This window comes from Patagioenas fasciata, chromosome 2 (assembly GCF_037038585.1).
Source record: "Patagioenas fasciata isolate bPatFas1 chromosome 2, bPatFas1.hap1, whole genome shotgun sequence".
Taxonomy (NCBI): Eukaryota; Metazoa; Chordata; class Aves; order Columbiformes; family Columbidae; genus Patagioenas; species Patagioenas fasciata.
The window spans coordinates 123,425,336-123,446,389 of record NC_092521.1 but is presented as its reverse complement, the minus strand read 5'-3'; the positions used below and the strand labels follow the sequence as shown (position 1 = coordinate 123,446,389).

At 37.9% G+C, this 21,054-nt stretch overlaps 1 protein-coding gene across 5 annotated transcripts in view; it reads right to left on the bottom strand.

The window, feature by feature from the left end:
- CPNE4 (copine 4) overlaps window positions 1-21,054 on the bottom strand; it is a 262,981-nt gene that overhangs the window by 195,026 nt on the left and 46,901 nt on the right. For all 5 annotated transcript variants that reach the window (XM_065832287.2, XM_071804887.1, XM_071804888.1 and 2 more), the window contains one exon: window positions 11,457-11,644. In XM_065832287.2, the coding sequence (XP_065688359.1) occupies window positions 11,457-11,636 (180 nt within the window). In that variant the 5' untranslated portion in view covers window positions 11,637-11,644. The remainder of the gene's footprint in view (window positions 1-11,456; window positions 11,645-21,054) is intronic.

Sequence of the window (21,054 nt, the reverse complement as noted above, 5' to 3'; positions counted from 1 at the left end):
CTCATATAGTTGTAGTTACTATTTTATGATAATTTTCAACTTAAATTAAAAAGAAACTGGATGAACAATACACTTCAGGTCTTTGAACAAAGAAGTTGATAGGGAGCTACAGAAATGATTCCAGTTCCAATGACTTACATGCTCTTCTAGAGGAGACTGTTTAAACCACAAATTGGCTTATCACCTATTTTTGGCTTGCCATATTTAAGTGTGACATTTTGAGCAAAAGCCAGATCACCTAATCAACCTACACTCAAATACTACAAATTTTGTACAGACTGTCCATAGTGCCCTGAAATTCTCTTAGCAAGTGAGGACCTTTGTAGGACCAAGATTGGTAAAATTATTTTGCTCTGGTATCAGCAGTGGTGGTGTGGTGGTGGTAGGTGCCACTCCAAGCCCTCTGTCAGGAATAGAGGATTTTTTCAGCCCTGTTGCTTTACTCTCGTAAGACAGTTTCTTGCTGGTTTACACATGCCACTGTCCAGGATCTTCTTTTGGAGAACACAAAAGGTAGTAAAAGAAAGAAAAGGAGAAATCTTTATTCTGATATTCTCCTGAGACTTAATCTCAGTTTCCAAAGAAAAAGTGTGAAACACCTAAAGCAAAGCTGCAGCAAAAGCACAAGAGAAACACTTTAGTCAGTGAAGTGGTCTGCAGGCTATGACCAAATCGGCAAAAAATCCCATTTTGGGGACAAGTAAGAACCAAAAGAGAGAGAAACCTACTTTTCATGAAGCAGACACTGCTTTTTTTAAATGAAAAAAATCAAGATGAGAGGGGGTAATTTATATAGAAATACACTCTGCGCAGCCACCAGCATTACATACAAGATGAATATCAAAAAAATATATAAGAAATATTAATGCACACCTGTGCAGATAATTGATGCAATGTAGCTCTGCTTGGATTTCAGGGGGTTATATGTAAAATTGTAAAGTTTTCTAGGGGAGGAAGGAAAAAAAACAAAACAATTTGTTCCATTTTTTAAAAATGCAAAAATTTCAGGGAACGACTGAAAATATTTTTTTAAAGATAAGGTCAGCACATCTACATGGAAATGTAATTTGGACACTTCAGTTCTCAGTTAGATTTCATGGAGTCTACATTCTCATCTGATTACAGCAGAACTAATGCAATGTATGTTTAGGCTGCTACCAAACATGAGGGAAAATACAAAACAACAGTTCCAGTGAAATTGTTTTTAGTTTCTCTGGCATAAACTTAAACTCCATCAATTCATACCAACAGCATGTTATCTTGTCATTAAGCTGCTTTGGTTTAAAACCAGTGTATGGAATTGGTATTTCTAGTCAATCGATATTCGAATAGAAGACTTTTCAAAAAACATTCACTGTAATTGTCTGCTTTTCTAAATCAGTTATTCTCAGAGTTTCATAATTGCTCTTTCCCTTCAGGTAATAATTCACATTAGGCCCTGACATCCGTTCCAGTAAAAGCAGAAGAGGTTCAGGTTGCTGACAATATCCCAGTTCCATCCTGATGTTTTAGATTAAGACTTAGTGTACTGAATCAACCAATCAAATTACCTACTTACAAAAAAGTTCCAAAGATTCCTGTTTACTGTAGGTTTATCACAATCTGTTAGACTACTAAAGTCAAGTCAAGCTTAAAATCTGTCCTGGAGAAGTGTGAAGTTTGTTTATCTGTAATAAATAGCTCAGGAGAGGCAAACACATCACTGAGCTAATCTGAAGTGTGCATCTGTTTGCCCACGATAAAAGCAGACAAACTCTTCATCTAAGTTTAAAATATTACATATCTGACGGATAGATAATCAAATTGCAGAGAAAGAGGGCAAAAGGATCAGAAGTGGGTTTTTTTTGAATGTTGGGCTGCAGATAGCACTTTGGCAACTCCTTCCATGGAGAACACAGAACTGTGGCATTTTTCCTTTTGGTTGATGCTGAAGAACACTCAAAGCAGATATATTAATGCTAAAAGTACCGATAATGCATCTCCCCTACTTCACAGATTGGGGCTGGATTTCTCCCTATGGCTGTCCAGCCACATGACCCACTGGTATTCTGTGTTACTTATTCGACAGGAAAACTTCTTTTTGTTTCCTCTCTCTTTGTCATTTTTTTTTTGTTTGTTTTGTTTTGTTTTGTGTGTGTGTGTGTGTGTGTGTTTTGTTGTTGTTTTTGTTTTCTTTGTGTGTGTGTGTGTGTGTGTGGTTGGGTTTTTTTGTTTGTTCGGGGTTTTTTGGGTGTGTGTTTTTTTTAGTTTTTTTGTTGTTGTTTCTTTTTTGTTTCGTTGTTGTTGGGGTTTTGTTTTGTTTTTTTTTTTAAGCTTTTTAAGGGCATTTCTCTAATTATTTATTGCATTTTTATTATCAGCTCTTTGGTTTCCTTCATTTGCTGAATGCCACTCTTCCGGGGATCCATATCAGCATAAATCTAGCAAAGTATTGCATGAGAAAACACAACTCAGCTTTTATTTTTCAATCTGTGTTTTAATTCCTGAGTGAAAGGGAGATACGGAGAGAAAGCAAGCTCTTTAAGCTTATCTTTTATGCCTGTCAATTCTTTTATCTTGACCTGCAAAGGAATCACAGGTGAAGGTTTCTCACTACGTTCTCAGTTCAGGTTACCTTGCCTCTGCCTCACAGGGACATGTGAAAACAAGCATCTCTCTCCCCTCCAGGTGCCTTTATCTGATGACACCACCATTCTGCTTAAAGGCTGTCCTTATACACTTATATACAAAAAAGCTCAAGTGTCCATTTTTGTGCAAACAGAGATTACTTCTACAGATTTTAGAGAAAGGGTGATTTCTTTCTGCAGTAGAAGAAACAGATTATATTTGCAAGACCCTAGATCTATTCCTGATCCTATATATGTTCTGGATAATATGAAGAGTACTAATAATACATACCATACACTGGGATTCAGTCCTACAGGTATGACAGACAATTTCATATATATTCTATAAACACATAAATTGTGAGAGATTACCAAGTCAGTTACCCAGTCTTGATAAAGAAATGGGAACACTGTAAACCCTTCCTTTTCCTTGTATCTTCCTTAGATAATTCTGAAAACATTTTGAGTGGTTTGTTTGGCTTTTTTTTAACCTCCTTATACAACTAAACTACAAAGCTTCACCTGGTTTAAAAAGTAAATAACAGAAAACTCTTATTTATGAGAAAATGATTGAGAATTCTGTTTAAGAGTCAAAGCTTGCATGGGAAGTTATTCTGAGAAAAAAGTTATGAAAAGTTAGTGAAGCATGAATTGAGAACCATCAAATATACAGCATAGCTACAGGCAGTATTTGCAACCACATCTTAGGATCATTAGAAATATTGAGAAAAGCATGATAATAACAAATATGTATTGGCAATTGGGGGAGGAGGAGTAATTCAAGTGCTCTGTTTCTGAGGCAAAAAGAGCTTGTAAGTCATATATTTTGTCAGTCAAATTATTTTAACCAAATGGGATAAATAATACATACGAACTCCTCCCAGTTGCTTGACATTTCATGTTGGCAATCAAATTACTCAGCAACTAAGAGGAAAGCAAAATTTTCAGGCAGCTTAAAATAATTCAAGATGTTTGTACCAGTAACAATACAAAAAAGGTTTGCAAAGGCATAGAGAAATTTGACAACTGAGCACCCAATCCACTTGTCTCCTTCACAGGTACCAATGGGAAGATATGTGCACAGTGCCGCTTGCAAAGCAACTGAAGTGCCCTAATTGAAGATGGCAGTTAGAGTACGTTATACAGAAATTGTTCATAAGAAAAAGAATTATTCAATTATTTCCACAATTGCTGATCCACTGGACACTGAAACAGAATCTAAACAAGTACAGGTCATCCATATTTTCATCTAAGCTAGTACAGTATTAAACTTATATTTAAGCAGGTAACTATTTCCTAACATGTAAAAATGACGTCATGATTCCACACATCTTTGGTTCTTTCATCTTCATGGCTCTCCCAGAGTCAGATTTGGAAACTGGTCCCAAGAGCAGATCTTTCCAATAGATGATGGTCCAGGCCACAGGATCAGGGAAAGACCACGCAGGTTTTACCACCTCTGTCTACAAGTGCTCCCTCCTTACTGCCAAAGACTACACTTGTTTTTATTCATTTATGCAAGCTATGAGAAAAAATTCTTCACTTTGCCATGGCATGAAGACAGAGGACCTGAAGAGATTTAGTTGGACAGATCCAGGCAGATGCCAGCCTCCTGCTGCTGCTGCGGCAGGGGATCCTACAGTTCTGGTAGAGAGGAAGCAGCCAGCCCACACAGGACCACTCTTACTAAGAAAACAGATTTCTACAATGCAAGTTTTCTCTTTCTCTCCTTTGTGCATGCATCACATTTCACAAACTGCACTACAGAGGCAGAAATTGCTGTTTGAGCTAGTGGAACACTATGATAGTTCATATATATATATATACTCAATGTGACAGTATTTGACTTCAGTTGAGACAATCTGTCTGATTCAAATGAGTTCAAGTTTAAAGACCAGTTGATTTAAAAAGACAGGGGGGGAAAAAAAGCACTGTAGCTGTGTCTAAATGCTGAGAGAAGGAGGAGGCTCAAGAGAAAGCAGTAGTGATGTATGAGATAAAAGGAAAAGAGAGTAATTATAAAATGGATCCAAAATAAATAGTCACTTATTACTACCTGGGGTGTAAAAATAAAAGTCTCATCAAAACTTAATGATGTTCATGTTTCTGAACTAGGCACAGGAGGAAAAAATTCCCAGTACCAGCTTCTAATCAAGTATTTGCTGACACAAAAGACTTACAGCCTTTAGTTTTCAGACTCTGGACTTTGCATAAGTAGTTAGAAAAGAACTGAGAGAAGAAGAGAGTTGTCTTTCTTTTTTTAAAAGAAGAGTAATACAAAACATAACCCCAAGTTTTGAGTTTATGCATATGTTTGTAAAAATGTACTCAGTGCATTAGAATATTACGAAAGACGTTCTGTATGATATGGAGAAAACTTTGCAGTAGGTTCCCTTCATGTGGATAACTTTTCTTTTTCCTGAAAGAGTTAATAACAAGAGCTCTTGAACAAGCAAACCTTTGGAACAAAGGACGCCTTCAAAATATTAAGGCTTGAAAAGTAAAATATCCAATTAGATGAATTCAGGCCAAGAATGGGCAAAGATAAAATATTCCATTAGCCTGCGGACTGACCCCGCAGCTTCCAGTGGTGTCTGAAAAAGATGAGCTGTCTTTGTCATTCATGCTATTCAGAAGGACTTCAGGGAAATTTACCACCAGCAGAAAGCAGAAGCTAAAAGCAAATCTTGGCAGGAACAGAGGTTCCCACGTAGTCTTGAGGAAAGAAGCATTCATTAGCATCAACATGCACTTAATGAAAAAAAAAAAGAAAAGAAGAAAGAAAAGTACAATATTGAATTATGAGGATATGATAGGTTACAACAGCTTATACACAGGCACATTGCCATGGTGTAAATAAAATCACAGCTTTCTGTTTGACAAGTTAGAGCAAGAGGGGTCTTATTGCACCTGAAAAACTCAAGCATTATCTTCTAGGAATACTCCTTGTGAAACGAATGCAGCAGGACTTCTCCCTTTTCTTCTTAGGTCCAAAGGTCAGTAATCAACATTTGAGCTAACAGATCATCATGTGCAGGGCACAGATCTGCACACAAGACTAAGTGCTCTCAAGACTCTAGAGATCTGGGGCCAATCAACTAGACTGGCACCTCCAAGTCAGGAATGGCATGGCCTTGGCCACACGGTGGCTTAATTAAAAAGCAACCTCATTGCCTTTCTTTTCTGATGAAGGTCTGGATCATTTCAATTAGGTTCAGTTCTTCCCCAAGGACTTTAATCAAACTAGATTTACATGAATCCAAAGGTATTTACAATAAAAATAGTATTTCATTAAAGACTTTGTCCTAAGCTTTGACCAGAGAAAATGCAGGTAGCATTTCCAGTTATAAGCCCTGTTCTACATCCAGAAGAGAAACTCCCCCCACCAAATCTGCAAACGGATCAGGCACTTCTTCCCAACGAGAAGAGCTAATTTCATAATAGTTATTCAGTGAAAGCACCTCCCTGCCAACAAATTGTGCGTAATCTGATACAAACACCTCATTGGAACTTTGTAATGCCCTTTTCTTGTCAGAGAAAAATCTTTGTAAGGTGGTATGCTTATCTCACTCTTATTAAACTTCATTTTATACAGGATGTTTTTTCACCAAGTTGAAATCTTAGAGTCAAATCAGAAAAAGAATATCTAGAATCTCCTCTGGCATTAACTATTATTAAAATAAACTCAAAAAAGCCACCAAACATCCAATAAACCAGTCCACTGTGAAGCCTCGCAGCGCTTTAAAGCAGAGAAGAAATCCCAAATCACTGCCTGAAAATCTCTATGGGAATATAGCAATATCTTTTGGCACTGCATCTCTAAAACATTCTCAAATAAAGGTAGTTCAAATAACCATCTAAACTAACCCATGTTCCTTGATGGTTAGATATGCTTAATCTTCAAAATATAGGACATAATGGTTGCTTTTGTATATGGTCACAGATAAGTCAGAAGACTAAAATCTCAAATGGCACTGAGAAAATGAAGAGGAATTTTCACAGTGGCTCCTCCAATACAGGAACAAGGGACTTAGAATGAATCAGCAAGTGTCAAGCTCAAAAAATAAAAGTAATATTAGTTTATTCAGCCACCACTCAAGCTGTAGAACTCTTATGTCCCAGGATATCATGACATTTTATTTCTTAAATACAAAAATGTTATAATTATTTGAAGAAATTTATGGAAGTTATTCTACCAACATATTTTAACTACAAAGACACACACTCTTGTATAAGAATTCCGTGAACTGCAAATTGCTGTGGGCTGGTAGAGCAAACTGGAAAGACACTTTCATATTTCCCTGATCTCACACTTCTTCACTCTCACCAACTAACAGATGCAAAACAGGATTAGAAAAGCCTTGAGTCAGACTCGGTACAGCTGCTGGTGATGGTAGTTCTTATTTCTGATCATTAAACTCTCAGTTCCATCCAAATGTTTCATCTATTACTCTGTTCATCTACATGAACTGAAAAAATGTATTTATTTGGGTTTCTTTGTATATGTCTATATGTTTGGGGGAATTGTTTGGTGTTGTTTTGGGTTGGTTTTTGTGTGTGTGTTTTGGTTTATTTGTTTCGTCTTTTTTTGTTTGGGTTTTTTGTTGTTGTTTGCGGTTCAGGTTTCTTGTTTGTGGCGGAGATTTCTGTTTTGGTTGGTTGGTTGGTTGGTGTTTTTTTTTTCTACTCTCCCCGCTTCACAGTGCTTTTGTAGCTATTTTGGAACAGTTTGGTGGAGTCATGGAACATGTCAACCCACAGACTCCCATATCTCATGGCTTGTTGGCTTCTGCAGTGGGCTGTAAGAGCCACAGATGGATAACATGAGAGAGACTTTGGGGTACCTATGGAAACAAGTAGCTAAAGTCTGCCTCAAGGTCTTCTCTTCAGATCCTTCCCCCATGCTAGGAAGGTGCAGGGGATCTGCACCACTCTTCAATATGCAGAGGAGCAACATGAGCAGCAGGTGCTGGAAATGGAAATGGGGAGCTGAGGAGGCAGAGGAAGGAGAAGGACACTGGAATTAACTGAAAAATGAAATAAAAGAGAGCAGAACTAAGGTGAAAAGCAAACAGAGATGAAGAGCAAGACTGTGTCCTTCCTATAGCTTGATTCCTCAGTAGCCTGCTTAGGAGGCTCCACTGGTATTCTACACATTAATTAATTCTATGCCTTTCCAAGCTAATTGGTCTCTACTGTCTGTTTGCAGGAAGGTCTGTGTGGATGTGTGGGGTTAGTGCTCAAAGTAAAAGAAAAAGAAGATAACTCAGTTTTGTTTTTTAAATCATGCCAAGTTGATTCTTGAAATCAAATGTCATGCTAAATGACCAGCAAATGCTTTTTATTTTAAAAACACCAAAACAACAAGCTGCAGGTTTGCCCTACACATTTTTATCAAAGCTCATGAAGTTTCCCCAAATTTGTGACTTCAGATAACATTTTAATGAAAAAAAAAATTTCAGTAAACAAATCTATCCATCCAAAAAATGTCACCCAATTCCATCAGCACAAATTTGAGCAACTGCTTTGCAGTTACTTCAAGTTTAATAAAAACTTAGGGGGAAAAAAGCAATAACTGCAGCTATCTGTTCAGATCCACAAGGTAGCAGATACTCTATGTCCTGCTCCACAAAGCTGTAAGAGCGCAGCTACAGGAACTCCTCTCCGATTTCCAAACACGGCTGCTCTCTCCCTAAGCTCCTCTTCTCTTTTCATAGTTATGGACATGACGTTCCATCTGGCTACATCAGGCTATATTACATCTCCTAATCTCAAGTAAATCTCATATGACCAGGCACAGCTCAGCGACTGACTAGACTTTCAAGATAACAAGTACTTGCCATATGCAGATAACAATCTGTGAACAGGGCCAAACTACTTTCTTAGGAGTAAGAAGTTAATGAGAAGTCTAGTGCTCACACATCTCGGCTAAAGAATCCAGCGCTATCAGCAATTAATATTTCTTACACAAGGACATTCACACTGCAGGTGAGTAAAATAATCATTGGAGCAAAGGAATACATCATGGCGTACCTTCGCCCGATTCCACTACTGCATTCAGCCATTCACTGTCTGAAGCTTAGTCCAGTAATTAAACTCCTTGAACGCATTCAAATCAATACTGAGAAACAGCCATCAAATGATTATTTAAACAAACAATTTTAAAAATACAACATTTGGTCACCCTGTAAGTGTACCTGCCTAAAACTATGACCAGAAGAGCTAAAATTCAGCCCTGTCTCAGCAAATCAACTTTTAGTACAAAACAAAAACCAAAACAAAAAAACAAAACACAACACCACCGCCAAACACCACCAACCAGAAAAGTAATCACATTTAAAAAAAAAAATAAATAAATAAAAAAACCCCATATATGTCATTTCTAATCTCTGGAAACAGCACCTACTCACTCTACAGCAGCATGGATGTTTTCATTTTATATTTCTATGGATGGGTGGCATAATTTACACAAACACATATGCACACACAGTACTGCAGAACTGAAAAAAAAAAAATCTCCTTGGGTTGGTATGTTTTATGAAAATGTTCCCAGAAACAAATATGCACACATTTGCCACTTTCAGAGATTTTCTGCTCTGATCCGTAGAGTGAATCCATCACAATCTAGCATCTCTAATAGCATACACAATGCAATTCCATCAACTTAAACCCACTAGCTCCAGTTGCATCTGGCCCAGTAGTAGCTGTACAGTCAGTCCTCAGTACCTTCCATACATTTTAAAGATGGCTATCTGCGAGAGCACAACCTGCATTTCAGGTACCTTCAGCCCAGCTGCTCCCAGTTCATAAACCCTCCACACAATCAGAATATGTGATCAGCATGCATGTTTCAGTAACACTGGATTTTGCTACAGTCTGTTTGGAGACATCCAACCTACAGGGGGTTTAAGGTATCTGGAAATTCAAGACAAGTTTGTGAACTCACTAAATCCATAGATGCAAAACTCTTCAGTTCCACTCCTCTTCAGGATGTCATTTAGGGATTTCTACGTTGAATATACTCTACTTCACTGGTAACTAGCTGTTTGTTTTTCTTAAGTTATTAGTCTGTCTGCTGTCTCAGGTCTTGCTGGATCATTGACTGTCATCAGCAGAAGATTCTTCCAGCCAATTACATCTTCAGCTATACCTGAGTGACTCTGCTCAATTTAACTCAGCAATTGGAACTTAATTAAAAATTCTGCTGAGAATACGTGGGCTAGAATAGGAAAAGGTTCAGCATGTCAGAGCTGTATTAGCTCCACAGCACTGATACGAACATAAACTAATAAAAACTTTTTGTTTGTACTAAAATGACTACCCTGGACTTTCATTAGACAGTAGGAACACCTGACGTAAGATGAGAATGGTATCAGTGAGCAGATCCGTTCTGCAAGAACTACTCTATTCAGACAATCACTTTCTAAATTAAAAACCACATCAAATACAGGCAATCTCCATTACAACATCAGAATATATATAATTCAGAGCTACTTACCCCTCTTATAACTGGCCAAAGACAAACTATGCGAAATGCACTCTAAGTTATCCAGAGAACTGAAATAGCTGAAAAGATTTCAGTCTGTTCTCTCCAAACAGGGAAGTTTCACTTAGTTTGACCTTTAATTTCTGTTATTTGAGTGCTTACACAGAGTGCAGCTAAATGTTCCTTTCTACGTGGCTAGCTAGAATTACCCTTTTTTCCGCTAACTACTATATCACCTTAAATTTCAATTACATGAAGACACTGATTTTTTAGCACTAGAATGATCATGGGAATTTTATTTCTATTTGTAGTGTGGTTTTCCACCAGGGACCTATCTAATGGTTCCACAGTAGCAAACTAAGAAAACAGTAAGACTACTGCCAAAAAACCTTAGGTTTGCTATGCTGGTGCTGACCCTGCGCTGGAAAAATTTCAGAGCTCCATAGGTTAAAACCACACAGCTGGAATAACTAGAAGAAGACCCCCTACGTCTGACAGACTTGGCTGAAAATGCTAAATTAAAAAAAACTAGCAAATTCAGGGTTTTGCTTTTTGCATATGCTCACAGTTGTTATTATTTTTATCTTCTGATAGATACCACAATCTTCTTCTGAATGCTGAAACTGTTGCAAAGAGAGGAATGAACACTGACTGGAAATAGGAACTGAATCGAACACATTCCCTACACTCAAGTGTAATCTTTAAGTAAAATAACTACCAAGATTTCATTTAAAATATTCCATTCTAATGTTCTTTATTTACAATTTGCATGTCTCTAAGATTTCCTGTTTCCATTTATCAATCAAATGGTTTCTAAGATTAGGTAAAATAACCTGAAGTGAGATTTTAATCAAATATGCAATCTACAATACGACACAAATTGATAAGGCAAATGCATTAGTTTAAGTTACTAATTTTAACTGTGAATCCAAATGTAATGCTCAAAATTTGCAAATCAAACTGCTCCATCACCAAATTCCTCGCCAACTACCAATAAATACTCCTCTCTTTCACAGCATTTTTCTTCTTTAGATTGGAAAGCATGATGATCACTATCATTATCTCTGCTATTATATAGCTTTTATGAAACAAGAGGGCCTAAAGGGAAAAGTTTTATGAAGCTTCATTCTTTAATCATCATCATTTTTAATCTCGACTCCAAAGAGAAGTTCAAAGTATCATTAAGAGTCTGACTCAAAGTGTGTTAGAGTTAATGGAAAATCTCCCTTCACTCTTACAAGATTATGCCACAGCTTTCAAATTGCTTCTTCTCTTTATTGTTCTCGCTATTTGAATTTTGCCACGGTTTTTCTATGTCATCCTAACACATCAGAAGAATAATTTTTATTTTATTAAAGACTCACCTCAAACCACTGGCCATGCGACTGCATTTTAAGGATGACACAAGGATCTGGTTTGGAGAGAGCATCCCTATCTGATATGCCTTTGCATGCAACTCGCAGCTCCACTTTAGTCAGGCATGGGCTGTTAAAAATTCCCAGGGTATTGGCTGCTGATTCATAGATGTTGCTCATCTTCTGCATTCCTTTATCTGAAAGAGAGAAAAGGTCCATTAAGAACAGTGCACACACAGTTCACTCCTTCCTTCTATGAGGAAGCCAACGCAATGTTCTGCTAGCCAATACGACCATATCCCAAGATCCAGAAAAAGCAGGGAAAAAATCAAATCAAATTAATACCTATGGAAGAAAGGCATACATCATCACGTATGTTCGAAAATAAATCAACTTCAGAATGAAACTTTCCACCATGCCCCAGAACTCTGGGGGTGAACTGTGACCTCAACTTTCAGCTGTGTTCCTGCTTATAGAGCCACATTTCCCCAGGACAAAGGATAGACAGGATGGTAATTATTAATTTCATCTGATAATACCTTATTCCAGTAACAAGGACAAATTAAATTTGTTCAGCACTTCTTCAATCTGCCATTATTTCTCCATACTCCGATCCAACAGCATGCACTTCATCTTACACATCTTACACAAACTCGCTGTGTAAATGCCATAGACAGTCCCTTTCATATCAGCCTTGAATTCCAAAATCCATTTCACTCTCCACACTTACTACAGAAGATTACCTCCTCCCATTTCTAAGCAAGTAGTCAAGATTGATGGTCTAAGCGGAAGGGCAGGATATTTACGCTGGCAAATCTTGTTGTTATACAGTGTCTGCTCTTTTGGGTCAAATATCACAGTTACGTGAACACAGAAGGCTGAAATAGTGGAAACCTCTAGCCCTTCATTATAAACACCACCAATCTTCCAACTCAAGCCTTCGCTCTCAACAGAAGCAATAAAAATCCATTTTTAACACAGAGTTTAGCAAAAAAGCACTATATGATCATTTTTTTCCTCAATAAAGAATATAGAAACACTTTGCTCGCTTTTTCTGAGCTTCATAGTCTGACCCCTAAAAATCTGTCTCCTAATTTAAGGATAGGTGCCTTCACCCCCCCTCCATGAGAGCTGCAAATAATTAATTTCACACTTTCAGAGGGCAGATTTATTTTACTAGATTATCAACAGGTTTTTTTGTGGTCTGCTTCAAACTTCTTCACTGTCTCTTCCACAACACCCCATTCCCAGAGATTAATGATTTTTGAGAACTGTTTTGATAAAAATTAAATTTTGGCAATTTAGAAAGGAAGTGAAGTTTTCTTTCATCAGTTCTGACAAGTTAAAAAGAAAACCAAACCCCTTGAATAACAGAATATCCAGTTTCTATATGAATTATACAGGTAAAAATAGAAAGGTATTTCTAAATTCAGAGTAAAATTTGGCAATGTGGTGTGGACCTTTAATACATACAGGTAAACTTCAGGAAAGTCTGAATGATCAGGAAAAAACCATGACTGGAAAAAAAGCAAAACTAAAGAAAATATGGGATGGTAACAATATCAGGCTATGTTATAAAGCCCAAAGAGCATATTCAACTTCTACACAATGTACTCCTATTAGTTTCTCATACATTTTTAGCTAAGACTCTGGACACTGCAAATAGACCAGCACCTCTCAAAATCTTTTACAGGGTGGAGAACAACACCATGTGATGGATCAGTTCATGTCAGCGATGGCAAGATCACAGTCCTAACTTTAAAGCAATGGCAAGCAGGGGGAACTGGGCTCCAGCCTGATCAGAACTATTCTGATAAAATTATAACTTGAGAAGCAATCATCCACATGCAAGTGGGACCTGACAACTGGTACCTCAACTAAGCATCACAATAAGTGTCTGAGAAAAGTGCTACCAAAAGCGATGATTCAAAACAACGTTTGAGAGACTGGTTTCCTTCTTTTTGTTACTTTTTTTTTTTCCTGAAAAGACAACAGATTAAGGTGGTGGTAACTTTGGCAAAACCACTCAAGGATTTTATTTAGCTAAAAATAACAGAGAAAATTATAAGTAATTATATTTATTTTGCTAGCAATCATCACAGGTCTGGATTTTTTTTCGTTCTCTTTCTAATATATCGCTGATATATGATGTCAGGTTCCTAAGTTTCCATCAACTGGGATTACAAAAAGACTGTTAGAAACTGAGGCAGGGGGAGGGACTGTTGTCTAATTATTCATCATTTTATAATCCCATCTCCTTCAGAAAGCTGCTCAACAAGCTCATCCCACACATATACGAGACATTTTTACATGTTGCCCTTTCCAAATTGAAATCCATTGGAAAACTGGGTTAATTCTGTCTCACGCACATCTTATATCATTAATGAAATGTCATCCTTTGTGCAGAAATAGGTTGATGATTTAATTAAACCGGATGATTTCAACACTAAAGAGAAGGGAGAAAAGTAGAAGAGTGAGGGGGAGAGATGTATTTTTCTTCCTCCCACAATAATTATACACTATTTTTTTAGAACAGCGGATAAGTATAAAATTATATTTCTTTTTAGCAATACAACCCTTACTTCAGCTTTTACAAGTTCTAAATTTATCAATGGAAAAGATCAAGCCACAGTCTCATTCTTTTGTCCCATTATATTATTCTTTCAATATAAGCAACAGCTTGGGCTGTTGTACTGAAGTCATGTTACCAGGAAGCTGGGGGCCTGGAAAATAGATTTTGAGCCTACCAAAAATGGCTAAAAAAGTATTATTTTGCGCAAACACAGACAAGTAAGATTGCATAAGAAGTTTTTTTTTTCTCAATTAACTACGTAGATTATTGATGTAGGAATGAATTGTTCATTTTTCTTTGCTTCAAAGTCTTCTTTTTTCACATCATTAGAACCTCATTATTCCTTCAATGTCCACACGGCTATAATATTCACTGATTAAGAGCTGCATCCATGAGAGGGAAGCAATAGATATGAAAGTGAACTAAGTGATAAGTCACATACTAGTGAAGTTTCCAGTTCCTTGCTGCATGCGTTCTCTTTCATTTCCTCTGGAAAAGAGGAAAACAGTTCATCATTACACACTTCCCATGCAAGCTCATCAGCCAGTGCCAGACTGCACAGAACGATGAGGCAAGACCAGGGCTTATGGTTTTACCTCTCCATGGTGAAAGAGCAAGGAAGAAGACTACCAACTGGAAAAAACAGGACACTGTGCTGAACTCTAAACACTATGTAAAAGAAAAAGACCTTGATAGCACCATGTGCCTTACAGAACACAAAGTGAAGACCTTGGAAGACAGTTCGACAGTCCCACTCTCCCAAAAATATTCTACATCTGGCATACTGTGTAGCCTCAACTAAGTGTTCCTGCTCTGGCAGGGGGGCTGGACTAGATGATCTTTTGAGGTCCCTTCCAATCCCTAACATTCTGTGATTCGGTGATACTTAGAGTTGATTCAGTAGAAAATCATGTGCTCTGACATTAAGAGATTCATGGCTTAGAAGGATCATCTTGATGTATATAAATTCCTGACGAGGGTGGGGAAATAAAGAACACAAAGCCAAATTCTTCTCAGGCAGTACCCAGTGACAGGACACGAGGTAATCAGCACAAACTGAAATACAGAAAATTCTGATTAAAGAAAAATGAGTTTTTTTAACAAAAGGTTGACTGAACACTGGAAAAAGCTGCTCAGGGAGCTTGTGGAGCCTCCATCTTTAGAGACACCCAAAACTTACATGGACATGGCCCTGAGCAACCTGCTTTAAGCCGGGGTTTAAAACAGATTATCTGCAAAGGTCCTTTCCAACCTCTACTACTTTGTGAGTAGGCAGGATACAAATCAAATTGTAAACCTTTCAGAGTACAGATTGCCACCGTGAGCTGCTGTTTTTCCTGTGCTTAGCACAGGTGGGTACTGATCTATGATTTGGGACCGTTGGCTCCAAAACAATGAAGAAAATGCAAAGACAGACATGAGCCCTGTCCTTCTGGTAACTAGTGCTATAAAGGTGCCTATGCATAGATATTTCATTAAAGCAACAGCACACAATTCCAGATGTTTGTGCCTGGCTAGATAATTGGATTACACTGAAAAACAGTATTACACATATGCCAGCTATGTCTTTCTGCTCTCAGAGGGACTGAATGGCTTAAAAATGTTTAGTCATCTCACGCCCACCAAAGTAAGAGTGTCTGTGATGTGAAATACAAACAGTACATGCCTCTCAGAGATCTAAAAGCCTTGATTTCAGTTTCACACAAACAATAAGATTCACCAATAAATAAATCTAAGATGTTATCTGAATTCAGTTTTGAAGTTATCTGCTCTGCTACATGCACATATACACACAAAATCTCCAAACCTTTTATACAAGTTGTCTGGGCAAAGTACGATTTGTTTTCCACAGCACCTTGCAAAGAATCAGGGAAACATGCATGTTCAGCCTCACCTTCAGTTCATGTAATAAATGAGTAGGGAATGAGAAAGATGCTGAGATTAAAGGCAGTAACCCGTACGCTCTGCATTTCAAAACAGGGCTTCTTGTTTAGAAACCCGTACTCCAGACCCGAGTCCACACAAATGGATTTGGGGGTTGCAGGTTTCCCATCACCACATATTGAGGGCTGTGTCTGAATCATCTGTTTTACTAGCACGCTGGTCATGAAATGAAAATGAGCCAATAGCAAAAGTAAACAGCAAGACTCTGCTCCTGGAAAGGTAAAATATTAATATATTTACAGAATGAACATGCAGTGGGAAATACTAATGGTAGCATTACATGAAAGAAGAGCTGTGAGTAAGTGCCTCCAAAAGAGGGCGAGACCTGAAAGAACTGGATGCTGTAGCACTAGCTGCTCCCTGAGTATTTATATTTATAAATTATATACAGGAGAGACCGTGTTCAAAACACAGGAGCAGCTGAACTCTATGGAAAGCTTTGAAGCTACAGTTTGTGGATCTTGCAGGCTTTACAATCTAATAGAAGTAAATACAAAAACCAAGTCTACAGTTAGCAGCTCAAAATTGATAAAACTCAGACTACCAGCTTCTACTGGAAAACAGTTAGTGCTCCATGGTTTGAAAGAGATGGAAAACCACTTTTCCACGTAATTAAGAAATGTGGTCCTTGTAGCACTAGGAAAGTTCTTTCCTCTGGTTCTATTCCTGATTTATGTTACAACTCTGGCAAAATCAAAATATAAGTAGTCATGTTCATTTTGAGGTGAAAACACTAGCTTTAAGTGACAAGGAGAATCTGATTAAATAAAATGCCATTTCGAAAGTATATTAAACTTTTAATAGGATCTGATCCACAGCAGTCAGTGAGTAAATAACCCATTGATTTCAATAAAGTGGGCAGCTGAGAAATATAGTGCCCTAAGCAATCCTGTCTTCTGTCAGTGTATTTTATCATTTGGCAACATAGTAATGAAAAAAATAATCACCAGGCACAGAGGGTTCAAATGCTTCAGAACCACCTCGTGGGGCCTGACCTAAATGCCTCTAAACTTATTCATTGGCTTCAAATGTGCTTTTCTCAGGCCTTGAAGATTTTATATGCTTCTATCCTATCCCCCATTATGATGCTGGACCAAGTTACACAAAATACAGTAACAGCAAGATTTATATAGAAGGATGAAATTATGTTTGGTGTTCAGGAAGAAAAGTTTTAAAAGGTTCCTCTGTTTAGTTCCCTGTTCCAAGTCTAGCAGAATGTAGGACATAATACTAACTGTGATAAGCAATTATTTTTCTTTAAGAAACTTTATGTGATTGGGAATTCCCAGTCTCATTGAATTACCCTATCAGTTGTCAGCACCAAGGGTTCCTTGGTTCTGAAAAGCAAACCCATCCCTTCTCACTCAGCTGTGTGGTGGGCAAATAAGCTTTGTGCAAATGATGAAATACAGGAATTCATCAGAAGGGTCTGATTCAGCAAGTTGATTAAATTGATATCCCATGTGCTTAATCAGGAACTTGCTGAGAAACCTGGTTGACCCAGGACTGAAGACAGGCAAGCAAGAGCCCAGGGTAATACTAGAGAAAATAGATCTATCTTTATTGCAAATGTATATCAATGATTGGGAACCAGTGATCAGCCCCAGCAACTGATGTTCATTGCCTTTTATTTCCTCTGTAAAGCAACATTTTTTTCACCACAGCATTTTCATAGCATAGGGTTTTCTGTAACCCCTCTTGCACTGTTTGACCAACCTGACTGTGAACTATTTTTTTCATTAGGTCTAATCCTCATTGCAGCTGTGACCATTGCCCCTTGGCCTTTCTCTGTGCATCTCTGGAAACTTACTTCACGTGAACAGTCAGTACTGTCTCAAAACATGGTGATTCAACGACTTATCTTTGTACACGCGCACAGACTCCTGATTATCAGCTGTATCTCTAATCACCGCACAAGACTCTTCTCATATCAGTATTAAGAAATCATTCTGGTCAACATCAACTACATTATAAATTGCTACAGAAGTTTAAATGATCACAGCTAATACAAACAAAATGCCAGCTGTCAAAATTAATTGGAATATAAATCACTATATAACGAGAAGTCAATAGGTTAGCCAGACCCCTCCACAGTACAGTTTATACAATTAAAAATCCTGTTTTTTTCCTCCTTCCTTTTGATTCTCTGACTCATACAACAATTAATGAGGATTATTTGAAGTTACATCTACCAAAGTTTTAAAGAGCCTTCTGCAAAATGAGTAATAAACTCAGTAAGCAAAGAGGATCTGGAGTATCTACTGCAGTGCTACTGTGAACAATGAGACAGATCTGATAGTGTAAGTAATTTACTTGGACAGAAGGGGAGAAGGTTCAGAACAAGTGCCAGCAGTGTAAATGGAAATATATACACACTGACAGTTCAAAAGGACTCATTACCATAGAACCAGCTGGTTCAATTATAAGGGGAGAACGGAAAGTCACTGGAAAGAAATTGAGACATCTACTGTGTGACAGAACACTGTACAAAAGTGTGCTATACCTATACAAATAACTCCTTTTCAGTTAAGGGAGGGGAAAAGCCCACAATAACTGGAACACTGGGAGATGGTTGAATGTGTCCAATTCTGGATGTTCTGAGTAGTCCCCACTGAAGTCAGACCCACTTGATGAAATGCAAAGCACCTGTGAGACTCAGCAGCTAAAATACACATATATTCTATTACCCTCTATTAGAGGTGCAAATATAAGATTCTCCCTTGATCCTTTACTATGTAGTTAATGGCATCAATCACCTCTTTTTTCTCAAAGGTCCCACTGTCTTCTGCTTACAACATTGCAATATGCAGGAGAAGAGAAAACTAAAAATCATCGATACAAAAAACAAGAGACTGAACAGATAAGGGATCAAAAGAAGCTCCTTAGGGATAAATCTGGACAAGAGGGTCCTCTGCTACTGGAAAGTAGTACCGATGCTTTTTAGCAGACAGCGGAGATTTTCTGCAGAATTATTCAAAGTTTGCTCTATTTATGTTCTCTGGATTTGTATCAGTCACAAGGAGTCTGCCTCTCCCACAGCAAGGCTAGTTTACAGGCTTTTTATGGAGGGTGCATTTTTTTTACTGTTTATAAAACACAGCATGGTGTCTTAATAGGATAATGGAGTATATTTCATAGGGAACAGTGTAGAAGCCAGAGAGAAAACAGACTGACTAATCTATATGCTGACATGCCACAACAGCTAGCCCCACAGTTTTCCTCTCATCCACAACCTTGTTTCCTCAAACATGTCTGTCCAAAGCCATCACTTAGAACTCAATAATGCCAAGCAAAACCACTAAACAGTCCTGGTGTTCCAAATCATGAAACAGGCATATTTCATCTCAGAAAACATTAAAGAAAGTGGATTCTTTCTTGATTTCACTTCCCTTTGCGAAGCCATTACAACGGATGTTCTACAGCTCTTTCGCACAACTATAAAAGTTAAAAAAAATATTTTAAAAGAAAAGAAATGCCAACAAAGTTCAAACTGTCCAATAACATGTCTCCATGAACTGAGGATTTATGAGCAGGACTGAGTAACATGAAGCCCCAGTAAAATTCAGGCTGCCAAATAAGTAAATTATTTCCCTGGTGGTCTGGCTATTGGGTCTTGGGAGTCTGCTGTATTACTGTTGAGATGATACCTGAAGCATGGGTAGCTGTAAGCCCAGGGACTAGGCACTGATACGTTGAAAAGCTAAGGACCATTGAATCCACTTCAAACATGATATTGAGGAGTTTCACAAAACAACTAACCTATTATATGCAAACCACGTGTGGTTTGTGAATGCTAGTGATATGTCAACACAATGAATCACAAACATGTAATTGAATCTCTTTCTCATCAACAATTTCAAAGTTACTACCATGTGATATGTATTTGACTGCTTATCACTAAAAGTCATTACAGTTTTCTTAGCTTTGCCATTTTAGTCTGTTGTTTGTACTAAGCGACATATCAATGAAATAAATGAAAAAAGTTTATTAGTTTATTCACTCTAAGGACATGTGTCTGCTGCTTTTTTTCTTTTTAAATCAGTTCTCCCAATTAGGTACTAGAGGGAAAATAAAACAGTGTTTGTCTTAACAAGAACTCCAAAGCCTTGCAATATATTTACTTATCCAAGAATCTTAAGGAATTGAGTTGAATTGATATTCCACTATACTTCAGAGAAAGATAAGCCTAGAACAAAATCAAATAATCCCAACACTCCAAGGTGTAGCAGTCACAATTCTGCTATCAAATAAACCCAGATGAGAGCCTTCAGAATACATTTGAGCCAAAATAACTGGTTGAATAATTAGCCAATTCTGAACAAGTAAGATTATGACTCTACTGTGTTAATCCTTCCATTATCATCTACATATACAAAAAATACATTTGAAATGAGAATTACCCACTATCCACCTTGCAAAAGCACACTGGCTACCAGCTACAGGGAAATGTAGCAGCAAGCTGTGTTCCTCAGTTACACTCAATTACATCAAAATATGTATATAAACACACGTAATGCTTGGAAAAGTTTATCCATTTACAGATGTAACATATTGCAAACTGCTCATTTTCCTCAACAGATGGCCATAACAGCTTTCCCTGCAGCACAAAAATGATTCTCCAAGAGGAGCTGCTTTCTGCTGCTAATCCAAAGATGGGCACATCAAGAACAGTGAGGAAGAACCTCCCATTCACCTTTCAGTTCCTGCATTTGCAATGCAATCAGAAGGTACACTTACTACAAGTTGGCTCAGGGCTTCTTAGCAGTGTGAGAAAAACTGCATTTATCTACTACACAGGAATGTTCTTGGGGCCATGCTGAGCCCAAAACTGGGACAGAGCTTTAATGACAAGTTGATCTGTCAGGTAGGAAAGGAGCAGAAGAAAGGGGCAACAGATACTGCTGCACACAGGTGCTCTCTCACTTCACAGTTGCTCTGCCAACATGCTTGATCCCTTTCTCAGCAGCAACCAGAACTCCTATGGCCTCCTAGGCCTCCGATATAGCAGGAGCAGCCTGACTGCCCTCAGGAGGCTGCTGGGCAATGGCTGGCTTTGCCTGCTGAATAGAGCCAGTCCTGAGGTCTATTCCT